General features: G+C 37.0%; 3 protein-coding genes across 3 annotated transcripts in view; all 3 read left to right on the top strand.

The window, feature by feature from the left end:
• Nucleotides 1–710: 710 nt before the first annotated feature.
• On the top strand, nt 711–6,858 carry LOC142934250 (guanylyl cyclase-activating protein 2-like). The gene is made up of 4 exons (XM_076078757.1): nt 711–905; nt 1,216–1,365; nt 2,752–2,848; nt 6,737–6,858. The coding sequence occupies exons 1-4, from the start codon at nt 711–713 to the stop codon at nt 6,856–6,858; spliced, it is 564 nt and encodes a 187-aa protein (XP_075934872.1).
• A 4,194-nt stretch (nt 6,859–11,052) lies between these two features.
• Nucleotides 11,053–12,296, top strand: LOC142934234 (guanylyl cyclase-activating protein 2-like). Its single transcript, XM_076078716.1, has 4 exons — nt 11,053–11,253; nt 11,354–11,503; nt 11,986–12,085; nt 12,175–12,296. Exons 1-4 carry the CDS (start codon nt 11,053–11,055, stop codon nt 12,294–12,296), a joined length of 573 nt encoding a protein of 190 aa, XP_075934831.1.
• Nucleotides 12,297–15,209: 2,913 nt separating this feature from the next.
• The window catches only part of LOC142934175 (uncharacterized), a 44,836-nt gene continuing 41,361 nt past the window's right edge, over nt 15,210–18,684 (top strand). The window contains exons 1-2 of the mRNA XM_076078610.1: nt 15,210–15,346; nt 16,847–16,906. Coding sequence (XP_075934725.1) covers nt 16,862–16,906 — 45 coding nt within the window. The 5' untranslated portion in view covers nt 15,210–15,346; nt 16,847–16,861. The remainder of the gene's footprint in view (nt 15,347–16,846; nt 16,907–18,684) is intronic.

Below are 18,684 nucleotides of genomic sequence, written 5' to 3'. Positions count from 1 at the left end.
TTGCATGATAATCATGCACACAAGATATTCACACTGATTTTTTTATTTTTATTTTTTTATTTTAAACAATACCTTTAGACAATACCTTTATATAATACCTTTATAGAATTAATCTCATAGAGTGCATCAACAAAAAAACTGTTATTGTTTAATAGTTAGCTTTTTATACTTTACAGGAATATCTACTATTTATTACAAAAATATATAGATTTATATTTTTTCTTTAACCTCCAATAAGATGCTAAAAAATAAAGAAAAGCTGGTGTTGTATTTGTTCTGTTAATCTCAGGTCAGTTGATAAAAATAACGGACACACACACACACTCTGGACCAATCCCTGCCTCGCTCACACGTGGACACGCCCCCTCATTATCATATAAACATTATGATAGTTGGACATGTTGCTGACAGACAGCCTGCTTTGTTTAATGGACTCTATCTGTTCTATCGTTAAGACCACAGATGTTCCTGTTTCTGGCGCTCGGTGACGACAGCATTGCCAGATTTTTCAGACTTTCTGGCACTAAAGATCAAGTGATTAACGAGTTAATGAGATTAGTAGCTGCTCAGAGAGCAGCTGGACGCTGCTGCAAAGCTCTTTAGTTTGGTTGGATCGTGTGGGCAGATGCCTCAGTGACCTCCGGACAACTTTCATTCAAACAAGCACATCGTTTTCACTCACTTTGTTTCATCAAAGTAATCAGGAGGCCATGGGACAAGAGGAGAGCAACAATGAGGAGATGGAGCTGGCTCAGATTCAGGAGCTGTGCCTCGCCTTCATGAAGGAGTGTCCGAGCGGCGCCCTGTACCTGCACGAGTTCAAGAGGATCTTCGGGGTGGCGAGCAGCTCTGCAGAGGAGTCCGTCTACATCGAGACGGTATTCTACTCCTTTGACACGAATAAGGTAAGAAACACAGTCGATTCTCATCGTAGAATGTGTTGTGATGGCTTCTATTTACATCACCCTGCATCCCCATCCCTGTACCAGTAGGTCACCAAGGTCCTCTGACCAGGGCTTACTGGTTGTCCCTCCAGCTACAGCTACTGAAGCTGACTGTCTTTAAACACGGTGGAAGACTTTAAACTGGCCTTTGTGTCACCTGTGTGTTTTTATCTGTTTTATTGATTATTTTTAATTGTTTTTACTGTTTTATCTTATAAAAGCTGCTGTACTAAAGGAACTTTTTGTGCAACTCTGCATTATTTGCTTGCAGGACAACACACTGGATTTCCTCGAGTACGTGGCGGCACTTCACCTGATCTTGAGGGGGAATCTGGAGGATCGGCTCAAGTGGTCCTTCAAGATGTACGACAAGGACGGGAACGGCAAGTTGGACAGGCAGGAGGTGAAGCGGATCATACGGGTGAGCGAGAGACGTTTTCATATCAACATTACTTTTCTTTTTAGGCCGGTCTGAACAAAGTGGAGCGGGATAGATTCAGCCGATGATGTGTGAAAGTGTGGACATGTTCAGGTTTCGTAACATAAATCCTCTCAAGGCAGATTATGTCGGTGGCCCAGTGGGGGGAGGCTCAGGGCCGAAGGTCACGACCTGCAGGTTCACAGGGCGTTAGAGGAGGAGCGGGTGCTCTCTGAGGGTTATTCCTGAAGTGAACATCTCTGCAGTGCTCTACTGTAAGCCTCTAAACCCAGAGATGTAAATTTAGTGCACTGTCCTGATGATCTGATTGTCTTGATTTTCTGAGATTAGGTAATATGTGTTACAGTAATCCAAAGGCAGAGTGATTTATTCCTTATTATGATTGTTATATACCGACAATATTAGTATTCTACATCTACAGAAGCCTCCAGAGAATTGAAGATACTGTGTGTGTCATTTCATTTAAGCTGAGAGTGTATTTTGTTATTAATTTAGCCTCTATGATCAATGATCAATTTAGAGATTTTGGTCTATTTTTCTTCCATAACACGTCTTCTTTCAGACTAGAGGAAAGAAAACATTTATTTTGTTACTTTACGTCTGTAGATTTCTACTAAATTCACCAAAAGTTACCATTACATAATGCCTCATTTACATATTTAAACATAACATTTCATAAAACTTGTAACACAATAAATACTCTTCTTAATGTGAGTGATGAAGTGGTGAAGCTTCATGGTGATATCTATGAGTTCATGTGTTCACCTGTAGAGTCTCTAAATGTCTGTAATGTAACTAAACGTCTCTTTAAAGGACGTTTCCTCTCAATGAGTTTGTTCTCAGACTCTGATGATAAATCTCCACTTCAGCAGCTCTTACATTCACCAAACTTCACTCTTTCATTCCTCTCTGTGTGCTGAAGGTTCACACAGAGGGGTTTGTTCACTCATCACTCACACACTCATTTATACATTTATTAATAGAAACATGTCTGTTGACAGTATTTTATGATTTATGGAGTGATACAAAGAGATATCATAAATCTTTGATTCTGACACGTCAACAAAATGAAACAAGAATTTTGAACCTGAATTTAAACAATGTTCAGATTTATGGTCTAGAAATGTATGAAAATTAGAACGCATTTGATAAGATAATGCCTCATTTGCATATTTACATAACACAACATTTCAGAAAACTTGTAATACTAAAAATAATCCTCTTAATGTCAGTAATCAACTGGAGAATTGTCATAGTGATATATATATATATATATATATATATATATATATATATATATTTGTACCTTATTGACCTGTAGTGTCTCTCGTTCTCTCTCTTTGAACACTCAATTTGTTTCTCTCTCAGCTTCTTTACAAAATCAAATTCCCGAAGAGTGATGTCAGCATGACGCCGTCTGAAATCTGTGACAGGATCTTTGAGCTGGTTGACCAGAATCATGACGGTAAGGAAGAGCAAAGTGTACATCACAGAATATAACTTTTAATAATAAGGTCACGTTTATTTATGGTCTGTGTTTCAGCGTCTTTCAACAAATCTAATGGGACGAGTTGATCGTTATAAGAAGATTTTAGATCAGTAAAGAAATAAACACTTCTTTTAACAAGACTTTAGGCTTTTTACATATCGAGGCCCAAACGTGTCAATATATATATTTAGACTTTATTCTGAATATTTAGACTTTATTCTGAATATTTAGACTTTATTCTGAACATTTAGACTTTATTCTGAACATTTAGACTTCATTCTTGATATTTATACTTTATTCTGAACATTTAGACTTTATTCTGAACATTTAGACTTTATTCTGAACATTTAGACTTTATTCTCAATATTTAGACTTTATTCTCAACATTTAGACTTTATTCTGAACATTTAGACTTTATTCTCAATATTTAGACTTTATTCTCAACATTTAGACTTTATTCTTGATAGTTAGACTTTATTCTGAAGATTTAGACTTTATTCTCAACATTTAGACTTTATTCTTGATATTTATACTTTATTCTGAACATTTAGACTTTATTCTTGATATTTAGACTTTATTCTGAACATTTAGACTTTATTCTTGATATTTATACTTTATTCTGAACATTTAGACTTTATTCTTGATATTTAGACTTTATTCTGAACATTTAGACTTTATTCTTGATATTTATACTTTATTCTGAACATTTAGACTTTATTCTTGATATTTAGACTTTATTCTGAACATTTAGACTTTATTCTTGATATTTAGACTTTATTCTCAACATTTAGACTTTATTCTTGATATTTTGACTTTATTCTGAACATTTAGACTTTATTCTTGATATTTAGACTTTATTCTGAACATTTAGACTTTATTCTTGATATTTTGACTTTATTCTGAACATTTAGACTTTATTCTTGATATTTTGACTTTATTCTGAACATTTAGACTTTATTCTTGATATTTATACTTTATTCTGAACATTTAGACTTTATTCTTGATATTTATACTTTATTCTGAACATTTAGACTTTATTCTTGATATTTATACTTTATTCTGAACATTTAGACTTTATTCTGAATATTTAGACTTTATTCTCAACATTTAGACTTTATTCTGAACATTTAGACTTTATTCTGAACATTTAGACTTTATTCTTCATAGTTAGACTTTATTCTCAATATTTTGACTTTATTTCTCAACATTTTGACTTTATTCTGAACATTTAGACTTTATTCTGAACATTTAGACTTTATTCTTGATATTTATACTTTATTCTGAACATTTAGACTTTATTCTGAACATTTAGACTTTATTCTGAACATTTAGACTTTATTCTCAATATTTAGACTTTATTCTCAACATTTAGACTTTATTCTGAACATTTAGACTTTATTCTCAATATTTAGACTTTATTCTCAACATTTAGACTTTATTCTTGATAGTTAGACTTTATTCTGAACATTTAGACTTTATTCTGAACATTTAGACTTTATTCTTGATATTTATACTTTATTCTGAACATTTAGACTTTATTCTTGATATTTAGACTTTATTCTGAACATTTAGACTTTATTCTTGATATTTAGACTTTATTCTGAACATTTAGACTTTATTCTCAACATTTAGACTTTATTCTGAACATTTAGACTTTATTCTTGATATTTATACTTTATTCTGAACATTTAGACTTTATTCTCAACATTTAGACTTTATTCTGAACATTTAGACTTTATTCTCAATATTTAGACTTTATTCTCAACATTTAGACTTTATTCTTGATAGTTAGACTTTATTCTGAACATTTTGACTTTATTCTGAACATTTAGACTTTATTCTTGATATTTATACTTTATTCTGAACATTTAGACTTTATTCTTGATATTTATACTTTATTCTGAACATTTAGACTTTATTCTTGATATTTATACTTTATTCTGAACATTTAGACTTTATTCTGAACATTTAGACTTTATTCTGAACATTTAGACTTTATTCTCAATATTTAGACTTTATTCTCAACATTTAGACTTTATTCTGAACATTTAGACTTTATTCTCAATATTTAGACTTTATTCTCAACATTTAGACTTTATTCTTGATAGTTAGACTTTATTCTGAACATTTATACTTTATTCTGAACATTTAGACTTTATTCTTGATATTTATACTTTATTCTGAACATTTAGACTTTATTCTTGATATTTAGACTTTATTCTCAACATTTAGACTTTATTCTTGATATTTAGACTTTATTCTGAACATTTAGACTTTATTCTTGATATTTAGACTTTATTCTGAACATTTAGACTTTATTCTTGATATTTTGACTTTATTCTGAACATTTAGACTTTATTCTTGATATTTTGACTTTATTCTGAACATTTAGACTTTATTCTTGATATTTTGACTTTATTCTGAACATTTAGACTTTATTCTTGATATTTTGACTTTATTCTGAACATTTAGACTTTATTCTTGATATTTTGACTTTATTCTGAACATTTAGACTTTATTCTTGATATTTTGACTTTATTCTGAACATTTAGACTTTATTCTTGATATTTAGACTTTATTCTGAACATTTAGACTTTATTCTTGATATTTATACTTTATTCTGAACATTTAGACTTTATTCTTGATATTTATACTTTATTCTGAACATTTAGACTTTATTCTTGATATTTATACTTTATTCTGAACATTTAGACTTTATTCTGAATATTTAGACTTTATTCTCAACATTTAGACTTTATTCTGAACATTTAGACTTTATTCTGAACATTTAGACTTTATTCTTCATAGTTAGACTTTATTCTCAATATTTTGACTTTATTTCTCAACATTTTGACTTTATTCTGAACATTTAGACTTTATTCTGAACATTTAGACTTTATTCTGAACATTTAGACTTTATTCTCAATATTTAGACTTTATTCTGAACATTTAGACTTTATTCTCAATATTTAGACTTTATTCTCAACATTTAGACTTTATTCTTGATAGTTAGACTTTATTCTGAACATTTAGACTTTATTCTGAACATTTAGACTTTATTCTCAACATTTAGACTTTATTCTGAACATTTAGACTTTATTCTCAATATTTAGACTTTATTCTCAACATTTAGACTTTATTCTTGATAGTTAGACTTTATTCTGAACATTTAGACTTTATTCTGAACATTTAGACTTTATTCTTGATATTTATACTTTATTCTGAACATTTAGACTTTATTCTTGATATTTAGACTTTATTCTGAACATTTAGACTTTATTCTTGATATTTATACTTTATTCTGAACATTTAGACTTTATTCTTGATATTTAGACTTTATTCTGAACATTTAGACTTTATTCTTGATATTTAGACTTTATTCTGAACATTTAGACTTTATTCTTGATATTTAGACTTTATTCTGAACATTTAGACTTTATTCTTGATATTTAGACTTTATTCTGAACATTTAGACTTTATTCTTGATATTTAGACTTTATTCTGAACATTTAGACTTTATTCTTGATATTTAGACTTTATTCTGAACATTTAGACTTTATTCTTGATATTTATACTTTATTCTGAACATTTAGACTTTATTCTTGATATTTATACTTTATTCTGAACATTTAGACTTTATTCTTGATATTTATACTTTATTCTGAACATTTAGACTTTATTCTTGATATTTATACTTTATTCTGAACATTTAGACTTTATTCTTGATATTTATACTTTATTCTGAACATTTAGACTTTATTCTTGATATTTAGACTTTATTCTCGATTCAGCTGTACATTAATACGCAGCTGTGTACAGCAGCAGTTATTCTCCATGTGGATGCTGTGTTGTTGTGCCCTGCAGGTCAGATAACCTTGTCTGAGTTCATGGAGGGAGCTCAGAAGGACCAGTGGGTCATGAACCAGCTGAAGCTGGACGTCAACGCCACCGGGTGGGTCATCCAGAACTGTGGGAAACTACCGTGATCTCTCACTCAGTGGGTTTCGCCGTCCGCAGGTTTTCGTTTGAAGCTGACACAGAGGTGTCGTTTGTGTCTCCACGTCGAGCTTCCTGTGAACTGAAGCTGGAGCTCGCTGCGCTTTTTCAAGGCTGAAGTTCTGCTGTGATGTTGACCGCTGGTCCGAGTCCTTCCTGTTTGTCTCAGCTGTTGTCTCTGTCTAAGGAAGCCTCATGCTCACAAAGATCTTGTACTTTAATGATTGTATATTTACATTCCTCATCATTGCATGTGTTTTTTTTATTGTTTGATATTAGGACTATATATATTGGTAGTATACTTGTCGCTGTAAAGGTGTAAAAATAGCACTATATCGTGTGATTATATCAAGCGAGTGAATAGCTCTGTTCACGCTGTTATAGTGGTTAGACTTAATAAGTAAAATTGTATGAGTTGATTTCTTTGGGTCTCTTGGGGGCAGCGGAACAATGTAAAAGTATCAACAAACACATTATCATGAGGTTCATTTAGGTTCCCTCAAGGAGTTTTTCACCTCTAGCAGAGCCTTTGGAGCTGTTTTTCTGTGGGTTTTGGTACTATTCCACTAATCTACAGGTGGAGGTAACACACCAAGATATGCAACAATGTGATGCATATCAGCAAAGATAGGAGTAGAAGAAAAAACACTGGCAATGAACAAGGATGTAAACGATACTGGATATAAAGTAATAATCTCAAAGATGTTCTATCCCTGAATGAGGCAACACAATGGGGATGAAAGGTCTTGCATTTGCAGTTTCATGAATTTGGTGTCTGTCGTGTAATTCGCGTGAAAAAAATCTCAAGTGTTGCACAGTTAGGGAAGTAAGATAAAAAAAAACACACCTGCAATTACCGCTTAGCGCCATAGATGTCGCCAAAGAGAACAAAATGGAGATTTTTGAGATTGTAACTTTAAGATACTTAAAAAATATGCTGTTTGCAAATGATGGACATTTGTTCAAACGATGTGTTTTGGTGTAAACATAACAAACTCCGCAGGGCCACCTTAAAAGGGCCAACCCAATGAGTGATGCAGCAGATGTGATGTTTATAGGGTTAGCTGAAGCTAATTAACAGCCCACTTAGTTGCCTTCTTACAGCAGAGACGGAGCAAACATTACTATTCATACAACTTGGTTCAAGTTGTATGAATAGCTTTCCTTTTAGCTCTAATTTTGGTCTCCACCACCTCCTGGGGGAAATATCTGTCTCTTTATCTGCTCAATGCTCCACTTTGTTCACCAGCTAGTCCCTAAATCCTGATGTTTGGTGCTGGGCTGGTAGAGCACCCTGTTGTTGTATTGAATATGTTTATGCAGCTTTGTGAGATTACGTCGCCAAAGTATCATCGTTATTCTTTATTCTTTTTGTGGATCCCAATTATTCCCTCTAACTGGGATCATCTGATTACTAAACTCTAACATTCCTGCAATGAGACTGAACTGAACAGACTGCTTGGACTATTGAATCAACGCACTTATTTCTGAGATGTTGCCATTTCCATTTGGTTTTTATTTTTTTATTTACTGTTTAAGTGTGAAGAGATGGTTTCATCTTTTTTCTTATTAAAAACATTTTGTATACACTTCATGCTGTATTTTCTTGAATTTCTAAGAGTCTCTTTTAGTGTCTTTTGTGATTCTGCCACTTGGTGTCACTAAAGTCAGAAATGTACAAATCCTGCACCCAGGAGCTTTAAACTAAATCCTCAGAGGGTTAAGTTTAACACTTAAGCCTCTGAGGATTTAGTCAGTCTGCCTGCAGAAGGTGATTGATCTTCTGTGCGTAAGTAGAAGAGCACATTATCCACGTCCCATAAAGTCATCAAGGACGGGTATGGGTATGAACGTAGAAAAATAAAGTTGTTGGGTTTGCTTGTTCTGGTACAGATGTAATGGAAAGAGGAGACTAAGAGGGACTCGTCTCAGGCGCTGTGTTACGTGAGCTTATTACAAGTCCTGGACTGTACGTGTAGAAGGGAGAAATTGAGTAAGAGCTGGGATGGATAGGTGTGAACAAGGGGGGGGGGGGCAGAGGGAGGAATGAGGTGGGAAGGTTTAATAGAGAAGGGGGAAGGAGAGGGAATGGGAGGGTGGGTTGAGAAAACAAGAGAGGATGTGTTAACCAGGTAGAAGTAGGCAGGTAGACAGGTGATAAACGGTTTGGCTGAAGCATGCCCCCCCCCCCCCCCAAACCTGAGGTAATGATAACATAATAATAACAATAAACGTTACTTATATAGCACCTTTCACAAAGTGCTTTACAATAAAACAGAACCCATTTAAAACGCAAAGAGAAATACATAAACTAAAAGCCAAGAGTAAACATAAAAATAGAGAGTAACAAACTAAAATGTTGTAAAACACAATTAAAATCACAGAAAAGCTATTCTAAAAAAGTGGGTGTAACTGTCCGTGTTTCAGACTACACGTAACTGTCCGTGTTTCAGACTACACGTAACTGTCCGTGTTTCTGACTACACGTAACTGTCCGTGTTTCAGACTACACGTAACTGTCCGTGTTTCAGACTACACGTAACTGTCCGTGTTTCTGACTACACGTAACTGTCCGTGTTTCTGACTACACGTAACTGTCCGTGTTTCAGACTACACGTAACTGTCCGTGTTTCTGACTACACGTAACTGTCCGTGTTTCTGACTACACGTAACTGTCCGTGTTTCAGACTACACGTAACTGTCCGTGTTTCTGACTACACGTAACTGTCCGTGTTTCAGACTACACGTAACTGTCCGTGTTTCAGACTACACGTAACTGTCCGTATTTCAGACTACACGTAACTGTCCGTGTTTCAGACTACACGTAACTGTCCGTGTTTCTGACTACACGTAACTGTCCGTGTTTCTGACTACACGTAACTGTCCGTGTTTCAGACTACACGTAACTGTCCGTGTTTCAGACTACACGTAACTGTCCGTGTTTCTGACTACACGTAACTGTCCGTGTTTCTGACTACACGTAACTGTCCGTGTTTCTGACTACACGTAACTGTCCGTGTTTCAGACTACACGTAACTGTCCGTGTTTCTGACTACACGTAACTGTCCGTGTTTCTGACTACACGTAACTGTCCGTGTTTCAGACTACACGTAACTGTCCGTGTTTCTGACTACACGTAACTGTCCGTGTTTCAGACTACACGTAACTGTCCGTGTTTCAGACTACACGTAACTGTCCGTGTTTCAGACTACACGTAACTGTCCGTGTTTCAGACTACACGTAACTGTCCGTGTTTCAGACTACACGTAACTGTCCGTGTTTCTGACTACACGTAACTGTCCGTGTTTCAGACTACACGTAACTGTCCGTGTTTCAGACTACACGTAACTGTCCGTGTTTCTGACTACACGTAACTGTCCGTGTTTCTGACTACATGTAACTCTCTTTGGTACTGAGAGGTGGACGATAGAACTGACAATGTCAAGTTTTTATGTATTATGCTCTGAGATACAGATACAGCATGTAGTAAACTTGAATCTCTTTCATTTTTCAATATTATCAGTGTTTTCTTTTTCAACTAAGACACTTTGAGAAACACACAAAAATCAGATCTACGACCCAAAGTTATGCTGATATCATTCACATTTACTGTTTGTGCTCAAACCGGTTGCACAGTATTCTTTTGTGTGATTTTTGATATCAGAGTGTTTGATTATTTACTCTACAGTTACCGTTTAGGTCAGGTTGCTGTGTGTGCGCTCAGACAGACCTCAGTGGATAAACTAAAGACGACCACACTCAGGCGTTGACGTCATACGTCTTTTAATCTCGCTGAGAGCTCGGTGGTGGACTTATCTCTTCGGGGGTTTCTTTGCTCTCTTTGCTGTCCAAGAGGAGGAGGAGCTTTTGCTTACTAGCTAATTCATAAATGCTCAGCAGTGAGAGAATCTGTACTTTTCTTCGGAGCAACATATAGTGACTTTTTCAGATTTCTTTGAATATATAATATTGAAGAAATTCTCAAAAGGGATTTGTGAGCAGATCTCTGAAAAGTCAATTAGATTTGTCCTTTAGGTCACCTTAAAATAGCCTACAGTGGGTGGACTGCTGGGGGGGGCACTAGCCATGGATTCAAGGCTCGTGCAGTGATGCTCACACGTGACAACATCTCTGTACGTTTTTATTCATCTTAGCTAATATTCTGCTTGCTTGTATTTGAAGTCATGGGTCAAGCACAGAGCGGCACGGAAAAGGAAGTGACTCTCCAACACATCCAGGGACTCTACCGTAAGTTTGCGACTGAATGTCCGAGTGGAAACCTGCACTTACATGAATGCAGGAGAATCTTTGGAATCAACCGCAACTCCACAGAAGAAGAATCTGCGTACATGGAAAATTTGTTTCGGTCCTTTGACATAAATCAGGTGATGTGGCAGTGTCACAGAATACAATGTTAGTGATGTGTTCAGTGTTTGTTGGTTATTATGAGTCTTTGTCTGACTGACGGATCCGTTTGCTTCTCAGGACGGTAAACTGGACTTCATGGAGTACGTGGCAGCGGTGCATCTTGTCCTTCGTGGGAAACTGGAGGACAAACTGAGGTGGTCTTTTAAAGTTTACGACAGAGATGGAAACGGTTGTCTGGACAGACAGGAAGTGAGACACATTGTCAAAGTAAGTATTCAGTCATTTATATTTGTGATTAAAAAAATAAAAAAAGTATTTTCATCATGTTTGAAGAGTGAAATGGGCATCAACGTTTAGAATACTTGATGCTCTAACGAGACACTTTGTTCTGACGATATGGTCCACAGTCTCTCATTTCCACTGCTTATTATTCATAAATACTAGTTGATTATATTTGATTGACAGTGGACTGGCAACATGAGCAAACACACCACAAACCACCACTGAAATACAAACCAGTGAGAGCAGCATAGAGACCAAAAGTCAAACAGGAATCTCTCATGTGAAATAACAAAAACAGGTACAAGAACATGCAGAGCAGGAATCTGTTCTGGTGCAGTTGTCAGAACAATAAGATACGATTAAGAAACAGTCAAGGGCAGATCATTTTATTGTGTGCTTCAGAAATGTTGCTGCTTTAGATCTCAGATATCCCAAATTGAAATGAGTCTTTTTTTCCATCTGCTCAGATCATCTACACGATAAAGAAGCACAACGATCCGAGCATCTCGGGGGATATTGACGACATTTGTGACAGATTATTTGATGTGGTGGACAAGAACAACGACAGTAAGTTCCACGATTATCATAATACACGTTTATACATCCAGCTCTTTTCTTGTGCTCTCGTGTCTGATTGTTTCTCTGATGAATTGTAGGTCAGATTTCTTTGGAGGAATTCATCGAGGGGGCTGAGAGGGACCCGTGGGTGATGGATCAGCTCAAGCTGGACATCGGGCCCTGTGATTGGTTCATTGAACAGCAGGAGAAGAATCCCTGACTTCTTGATGTTCGCCTTGTGTTTTCATGAGAAATGATTGGAGACTAAGTGACGGTAACAACCTGCCTTCAGTGTTCGGTCTGTTGTTTGCACACAGAAGCATCAGAGAAACGTTCATAGGGATAATCTCAGGGATTATTTCTTGGGTTGTGGGACGTGCCGACTGCTTGGAGATGCAGGACTCCGACACACAAATGTCTTTTCAAGAGATCGTCCTTTCCTCTGACATGTTTTTTAAAATCGGGGAGCGGCTGCACGGAGATCTCAAGCTGAAGTATTCCCCTCTTTGGTGCATCTGTTGATCAGCAGACTTAATTAAAAGTGGACGTATGTTTAAACACACTAATCTGCTTATTTTCTATTAAGTGATATTGTTTTTTAATTTGATGAAAGAATTAAAGACATTGTTGTTTTGAGAAGCTGATGATGGAAGCATGTAAGGAGCGAGGCTTCTCATCTCTGTTCAGAGTTGCACACGCTCACTACTGAGGAAATGACAAAACTCCAGATTAATTTACCTAAACAGAGATTAAACATGATATTTAGTTTTGGTCTTTGTTGTTATTTTATAAACGCTAATAAACGGGGCAAGTTGAAATTCTTCTTCAAAAAATCATTTTTTATTAAAGAAGCACTTCCACATTTTGGGAAATACGCTTATTCACATAAGAAGATAAACACCACTTTCATGTCCGTCTGCTAAATATGCAGCAAGGAGACAGTTAGCTTAGCTTAGCATAACTACTGGAAGCCGGGGAAACCAGCTAGCCTGGCTCTGTCCAAAGTAGCCGAACTCTAAAGCTCACCGACATGTTGGATCTCTCATCTGTACAAAAACTGAAGTGTAAGAACGACGCGTCATGGTTCCATGTGCTGAACTATTTCTTGGCTCTCTGAAGTCTTCACCTCAAATGAGACTGGCTAGCTTCAGGCTAGCTGTTTCCCTCCGTTCCAGTCTTGATGCTAAGCTAAGCTAACCGTCTCCCGGCTGCCGCTTCATATTTTATGGAAAACTAAAAAGCATTTTTACCAAATTGCCGATCAAATTCTTTAAAGCGTAACAGATCTCATAACTTCCTCCAAAAGAAGATATTTTAGAATTTAAATGTATTTTTTATACAGATATATTTAAGCATCGCAGTATACAAAACGTCAGTGTTTGTGATCACAGACCTTTGATGAATATAAACTGGTTAAAATTTCCACATTTGAAATTAATCAATTACATTTTAGGGTTTTGTTTCACGTTTTAAATCTTGTTTTGTCAACACGTTTGTCTCTATACACAAATTACTGATTCTGTTTTTGAATATTAAACTTGTATTTAAATGACAGTGATATTTCATTATCGTATCATCAGTTCATTCATAAACATTACGTCACAGTGTTGTTTGTGATTCTCTCATCACTGTGTGCCTGGTTTATATCTCCTCTGTGGTTTAGAGAGGTCATGATAAAAGAACATGACGGCAGTAACAAGGAGCAGGAACCAGAGGAGGAGGATAACACAAGTTAGATCAGTGACATCATGTTGTTGGCAGTCACTTTTTATGTCTGTTATCAATCGTTTTTCTTTCTATTTTCCCCTTCTGTCAGCTGTTGTTGTACAAACTGTGTCCTCATCACCTTAAGTGCAAAATAAAGCCATAAAAGTGTGTGTGTGTGTATTTTTTAACGTATGCATTACATACAGCATGTTGTAGTTTTAAGTGTTGAAATATATTTTGACTCCTGCATTTGTCATTTACAAAGATAGAACCCATGAGCGCAGCTCTTCACCTCACGTAGACCCTGTGGGAGCTTTCATACGAGGGTTTAACCTGAACCACTATTCTTAGCCTGTAAGGCTCTTCAGCTAATATCCTTTAGCTTTCACTGAGACCCCAACGAGAACAAAACAGACACACTGTGTTTTTGTTTTCTACGTTTTAACACAATTCAATTATTAAAAATTACGTGTTTTCCTGCAAGAGACCAGGCTTTGTTTTCGTGTAAATATTAACTTGTAAAGACCGATAAGACATCATGTGAGTTGTCCAACTCATATGGTTTTGCTGTTGTCCATACAGATATATTTGAAGAGTCTGCAATGTGTGTTTGTGATGTCAATGTATATCATACAGTTAGACAAAGAGTCTTAAAGGCTGAGATTAATCAGACAATCTAACTCCATACAGTCTAAGGTCCCATAGGGTCGACATGAAGAGAGTAGACTGTGTGACGCACCACCAGCCGCCACCAAGCTGCATTCAGAGTCAGCAAGCACAATAGTTACAGCATTTTGAAATATATAAATTAGCAAATATTACCAAGTTTGATTTTGACACAAAACAAAAAAATATATCATTTATTTTATAAAATATTCCTATTGTATTTTATGTTGTAGTCCCTGCTGCTAATTCAACTCTATAAATCAAACACAGAGTACCTAAACGTCTATCAAGACTATTGATCAGTGTGCTATTGATCATATATAATACATATATATACATCAGTTAAGTTTTTGTATGTATATATATATCATAACTTTGTTTTATAAACATAAAACATAAAAATACTGCATACGTTTAATTATATATACAGTACATATATATATATCAATTAATAATTAATTCCATTTGTAGTAGCATTGTTGGGAGGGGCCTGGGAACAATAATTTCATCACTGTAATTATTGTGCCTATGATTTAAACTCTTGGTGTTTGTTTCCTCTTTGATGAGATAACAGGCCTCAAAAAGCACATAAAGAGCTAATAGAGGACTTCACATCTACATAACTATGTTATATATATTATATATTACTACATGCATGTTGTACTGCATAATGACACAAATAAATCCATTGATGTGTTGCTTCCGGGACCTGTCACCATGGCCACAGTGCGCATGCGCAGCTTCTTCCTAGTTTGTCTGTTGACAAACGTGACCAAAGCCTCATCTCTCTCTGTTTTTGCAGTTTCGTCGCCCAGTGGAATAAAAAAAATGTCTTTTCACAGGATCGTGTCGACGTTGTGAGGATTCAGGTGGACTCTTCATGAAGTTGTGAATCCGGTGAGCACTTTAAAAGTAATATTTAACGGGCACGAGCTAATTCATCAGGTGTGGACAGTCAAAGAGTCACTTCAATGCTAGCTAAGTTAGCATGTTAGCAAGATGAAGTTAGCTAGCTGGATCAGCGTTAGCGGTAGCTGTAACTGTATATAACTATAACTGGCACTTGTTTTGAATAACCACGATCACCACGAGGCCTTCTTCTTCTGGTGCAAGTGTGAAGCTTCTGCGGTGCTAGTCAGCTAGCTAAATCAGTTAGCATAGCATTTGGAGATCCTAGCTAGTGGCTGAGCTAATGTCAAATACCTTTAGCTTCCTACTGAGAACTTTTAGTGACGCTGTACTGTTAATAATCTGTTTATAATGGAAATGTCTCTCCAGCTCAGTCAGTAATATTATCTATACTTTATATATATATATATATATATATATATATATATATATATATATATATATATATATATATATATATTTATTTAGCCTCTGTCTGTCTGTTTTCTACCTTAATGTAACGCTCAGAGGACATATTCTAATAAACCATTACAACACAATCAGGTGACCGTTCTGCAGCAGGTTTTTTGCATATTGCTCTTCACAAATAAGTACATTTATTTTGTGTTTGTGTAAATAAATTACATTTCAAACAGCCACAGAGGCGTTCAGGGTAACTGGTGCGCGAGAGGACCAGTTTGACCTGATTTATTCCCCCCCCCCCCCCCCCCCCTCTGCCTCACGTGGGTTTGGACTTGTTCAACAAGATGAATGAATATGGCTGATGATCAGGCACCGTGTCAGTGAGCTCTACCGAACACCAGACCGGCCGGTTTATTGCTCTGGTTGTTCTGCTACGAGCTACAACAAGTCTTTAGAGGCACACCTGTCAGTCTGGTCCTGCAGTCTGTCTGACCCACATACCAACAATCTGTGGGCCGTCCTGAATCAGAATCAGAACCGTTTATTGCCAAGGAAGTCTGTACTACACTTCATTTGCTATTCTTAAGGTGCTTCTAAATAATTAAAGAAGTGAGAGAGAGACAGAGAGAGACAGAGTCGTCTTGTGTTGCCTGTAGTTCCATGAGGATGACCTGCTCACAAATTAAACACAGCATCAGTTCTGAGGTTTCTGTGTTATATTATGTGTAAATATAATATATTCTGTGTAAACCATGAAGCTACATGTGTTCACGGTTCTATGCGGTGTTCGTTGCTCTGTGAATTTAAATCATTTGAACTTGAAACAGGATGTTGGAGTTGACACTCATTCATTTGTATTCGATAGGAGAGGCTGGGTTGGTAAAAAGTCTCTTATTGGTTAATGAGGACAGTAATGAATACTGATCTGTTTGATTGAAATCAGTTTTTTCCATAATGATGATAAACCAGAGAACCCAAAGCTGATCAAATGGACACTTTTCTGTCTTCTGAATAATGTATTATTATACTGTGTGTGTGTGTGTGTGTGTGTGTGTGTGTGTGTGTGTGTGTGTGTGTGTGTTTTAGGTCTGAAGTGACAACATGCTGAAATGGCTTTCTGGTGAAGAGGGAGAGCCTGGCTCTGCAGTAAGTACACCTGGTTATTGTTTATTACTTCTATGTAATCTGTGTCGTCATTAAAAATCATCACGTTATTATTATTATTATTATTATTATTAGAGAGAGACAGACACAAAGTACACCACTGGTTTAATAAGAAGTACTGACAGCAGACAGCAGCCGTGGTCATGTTTCATGTCCAGATAGACGGATTAGTTAGACTGCTGAGCACGGGGCTTTGACTGGGGGGGGGGGGGGGGGGGTCACTGCAGCTTAAGTCCTGTTATTCCTCTACAGACCTCCTTATCTCCACATTACATCTAGCTGTCATCACAATGACTGAGGACGTGTCATAGAGAGACATGTCTCATCTTTTCAAACATCCGTTAGCTTTCAGCTCAGACACGGTGGTTTGAATTCCTCTCTGCTGTCGACTTCAGAGAGAGAGAGACTCAGAGAGAGAGAGAGACTCAGAGAGAGAGAGAGACTCAGAGAGAGAGAGATACTCAGAGAGAGAGAGAGACTCAGAGAGAGAGAGAGACTCAGAGAGAGAGAGAGAGACTCAGAGAGAGAGAGAGAGATACTCAGAGAGAGAGATACTCAGAGAGAGAGATACTCAGAGAGAGAGAGACTCGGAGAGAGAGAGATACTCAGAGAGAGAGAGATACTCGGAGAGAGAGAGAGAGACTCAGAGAGAGAGATACTCAGAGAGAGAGAGAGACTCGGAGAGAGAGAGAGAGACTCAGAGAGAGAGATACTCAGAGAGAGACTCGGAGAGAGAGAGAGAGAGATACTCAGAGAGAGAGAGATACTCGGAGAGAGAGAGAGACTCAGAGAGAGAGAGAGACTCAGAGAGAGAGAGATACTCAGAGAGAGAGAGAGAGACTCAGAGAGAGACTCAGAGAGAGAGAGAGAGATACTCAGAGAGAGAGAGAGAGAGACTCGGAGAGAGAGAGAGAGAGAGAGAGATACTCAGAGAGAGAGAGATACTCGGAGAGAGAGAGAGATACTCAGAGAGAGAGAGAGACTCAGAGAGAGAGAGAGACTCAGAGAGAGAGAGAGAGACTCAGAGAGAGAGAGAGAGATACTCAGAGAGAGAGAGAGAGATACTCAGAGAGAGAGAGAGAGAGACTCAGAGAGAGAGAGAGACTCAGAGAGAGAGATACTCAGAGAGAGAGAGAGACTCAGAGAGAGAGAGAGACTCAGAGAGAGAGATACTCAGAGAGAGAGAGAGACTCAGAGAGAGAGAGAGACTCAGAGAGAGAGAGAGACTCAGAGAGAGAGAGAGACTCAGAGAGAGAGAGATACTCAGAGAGAGAGAGAGAGACTCAGAGAGAGAGAGAGAGATACTCAGAGAGAGAGATACTCAGAGAGAGAGAGAGAGAGACTCGGAGAGAGAGAGAGAGAGATACTCAGAGAGAGAGAGATACTCGGAGAGAGCGACTCAGAGAGAGAGAGAGACTCAGAGAGAGAGAGAGACTCAGAGAGAGAGAGAGAGATACTCAGAGAGAGAGAGAGAGAGACTCGGAGAGAGAGAGAGAGAGATACTCAGAGAGAGAGAGATACTCGGAGAGAGAGAGAGAGACTCAGAGAGAGAGATACTCAGAGAGAGAGAGATACTCGGAGAGAGAGAGAGAGACTCAGAGAGAGAGAGACTCAGAGAGAGAGAGAGAGATACTCAGAGAGAGAGAGAGAGAGACTCGGAGAGAGAGAGAGAGAGATACTCAGAGAGAGAGAGATACTCGGAGAGAGAGAGAGAGACTCAGAGAGAGAGATACTCAGAGAGAGAGAGAGACTCAGAGAGA

Source organism: Anarhichas minor, unplaced genomic scaffold (assembly GCF_050575085.1).
Source record: "Anarhichas minor isolate MPS153535 unplaced genomic scaffold, ASM5057508v1 ptg000067l, whole genome shotgun sequence".
NCBI classification, from domain to species: Eukaryota; Metazoa; Chordata; class Actinopteri; order Perciformes; family Anarhichadidae; genus Anarhichas; species Anarhichas minor.
The sequence above is the reverse complement of the archived record's forward strand: the minus strand, read 5'-3'. Positions and strand labels throughout refer to the sequence as shown.

Bases quoted from the DNA above. Each gene is read 5' to 3' on its own strand.
- LOC142934234 (XM_076078716.1), top strand. From the start codon at position 11,053: ATGGGTCAAGCACAGAGCGGCACGGAAAAGGAAGTGACTCTCCAACAC. The intron at 11,254-11,353 runs GTGATGTGGCAG...TTTGCTTCTCAG, and splicing joins GGTCCTTTGACATAAATCAG to GACGGTAAACTGGACTTCAT. The intron at 12,086-12,174 runs GTAAGTTCCACG...GATGAATTGTAG, and splicing joins GGTGGACAAGAACAACGACA to GTCAGATTTCTTTGGAGGAA.
- LOC142934250 (XM_076078757.1), top strand. From the start codon at position 711: ATGGGACAAGAGGAGAGCAACAATGAGGAGATGGAGCTGGCTCAGATT. The intron at 906-1,215 runs GTAAGAAACACA...ATTTGCTTGCAG, and splicing joins ACTCCTTTGACACGAATAAG to GACAACACACTGGATTTCCT. The intron at 2,849-6,736 runs GTAAGGAAGAGC...TGTGCCCTGCAG, and splicing joins GGTTGACCAGAATCATGACG to GTCAGATAACCTTGTCTGAG.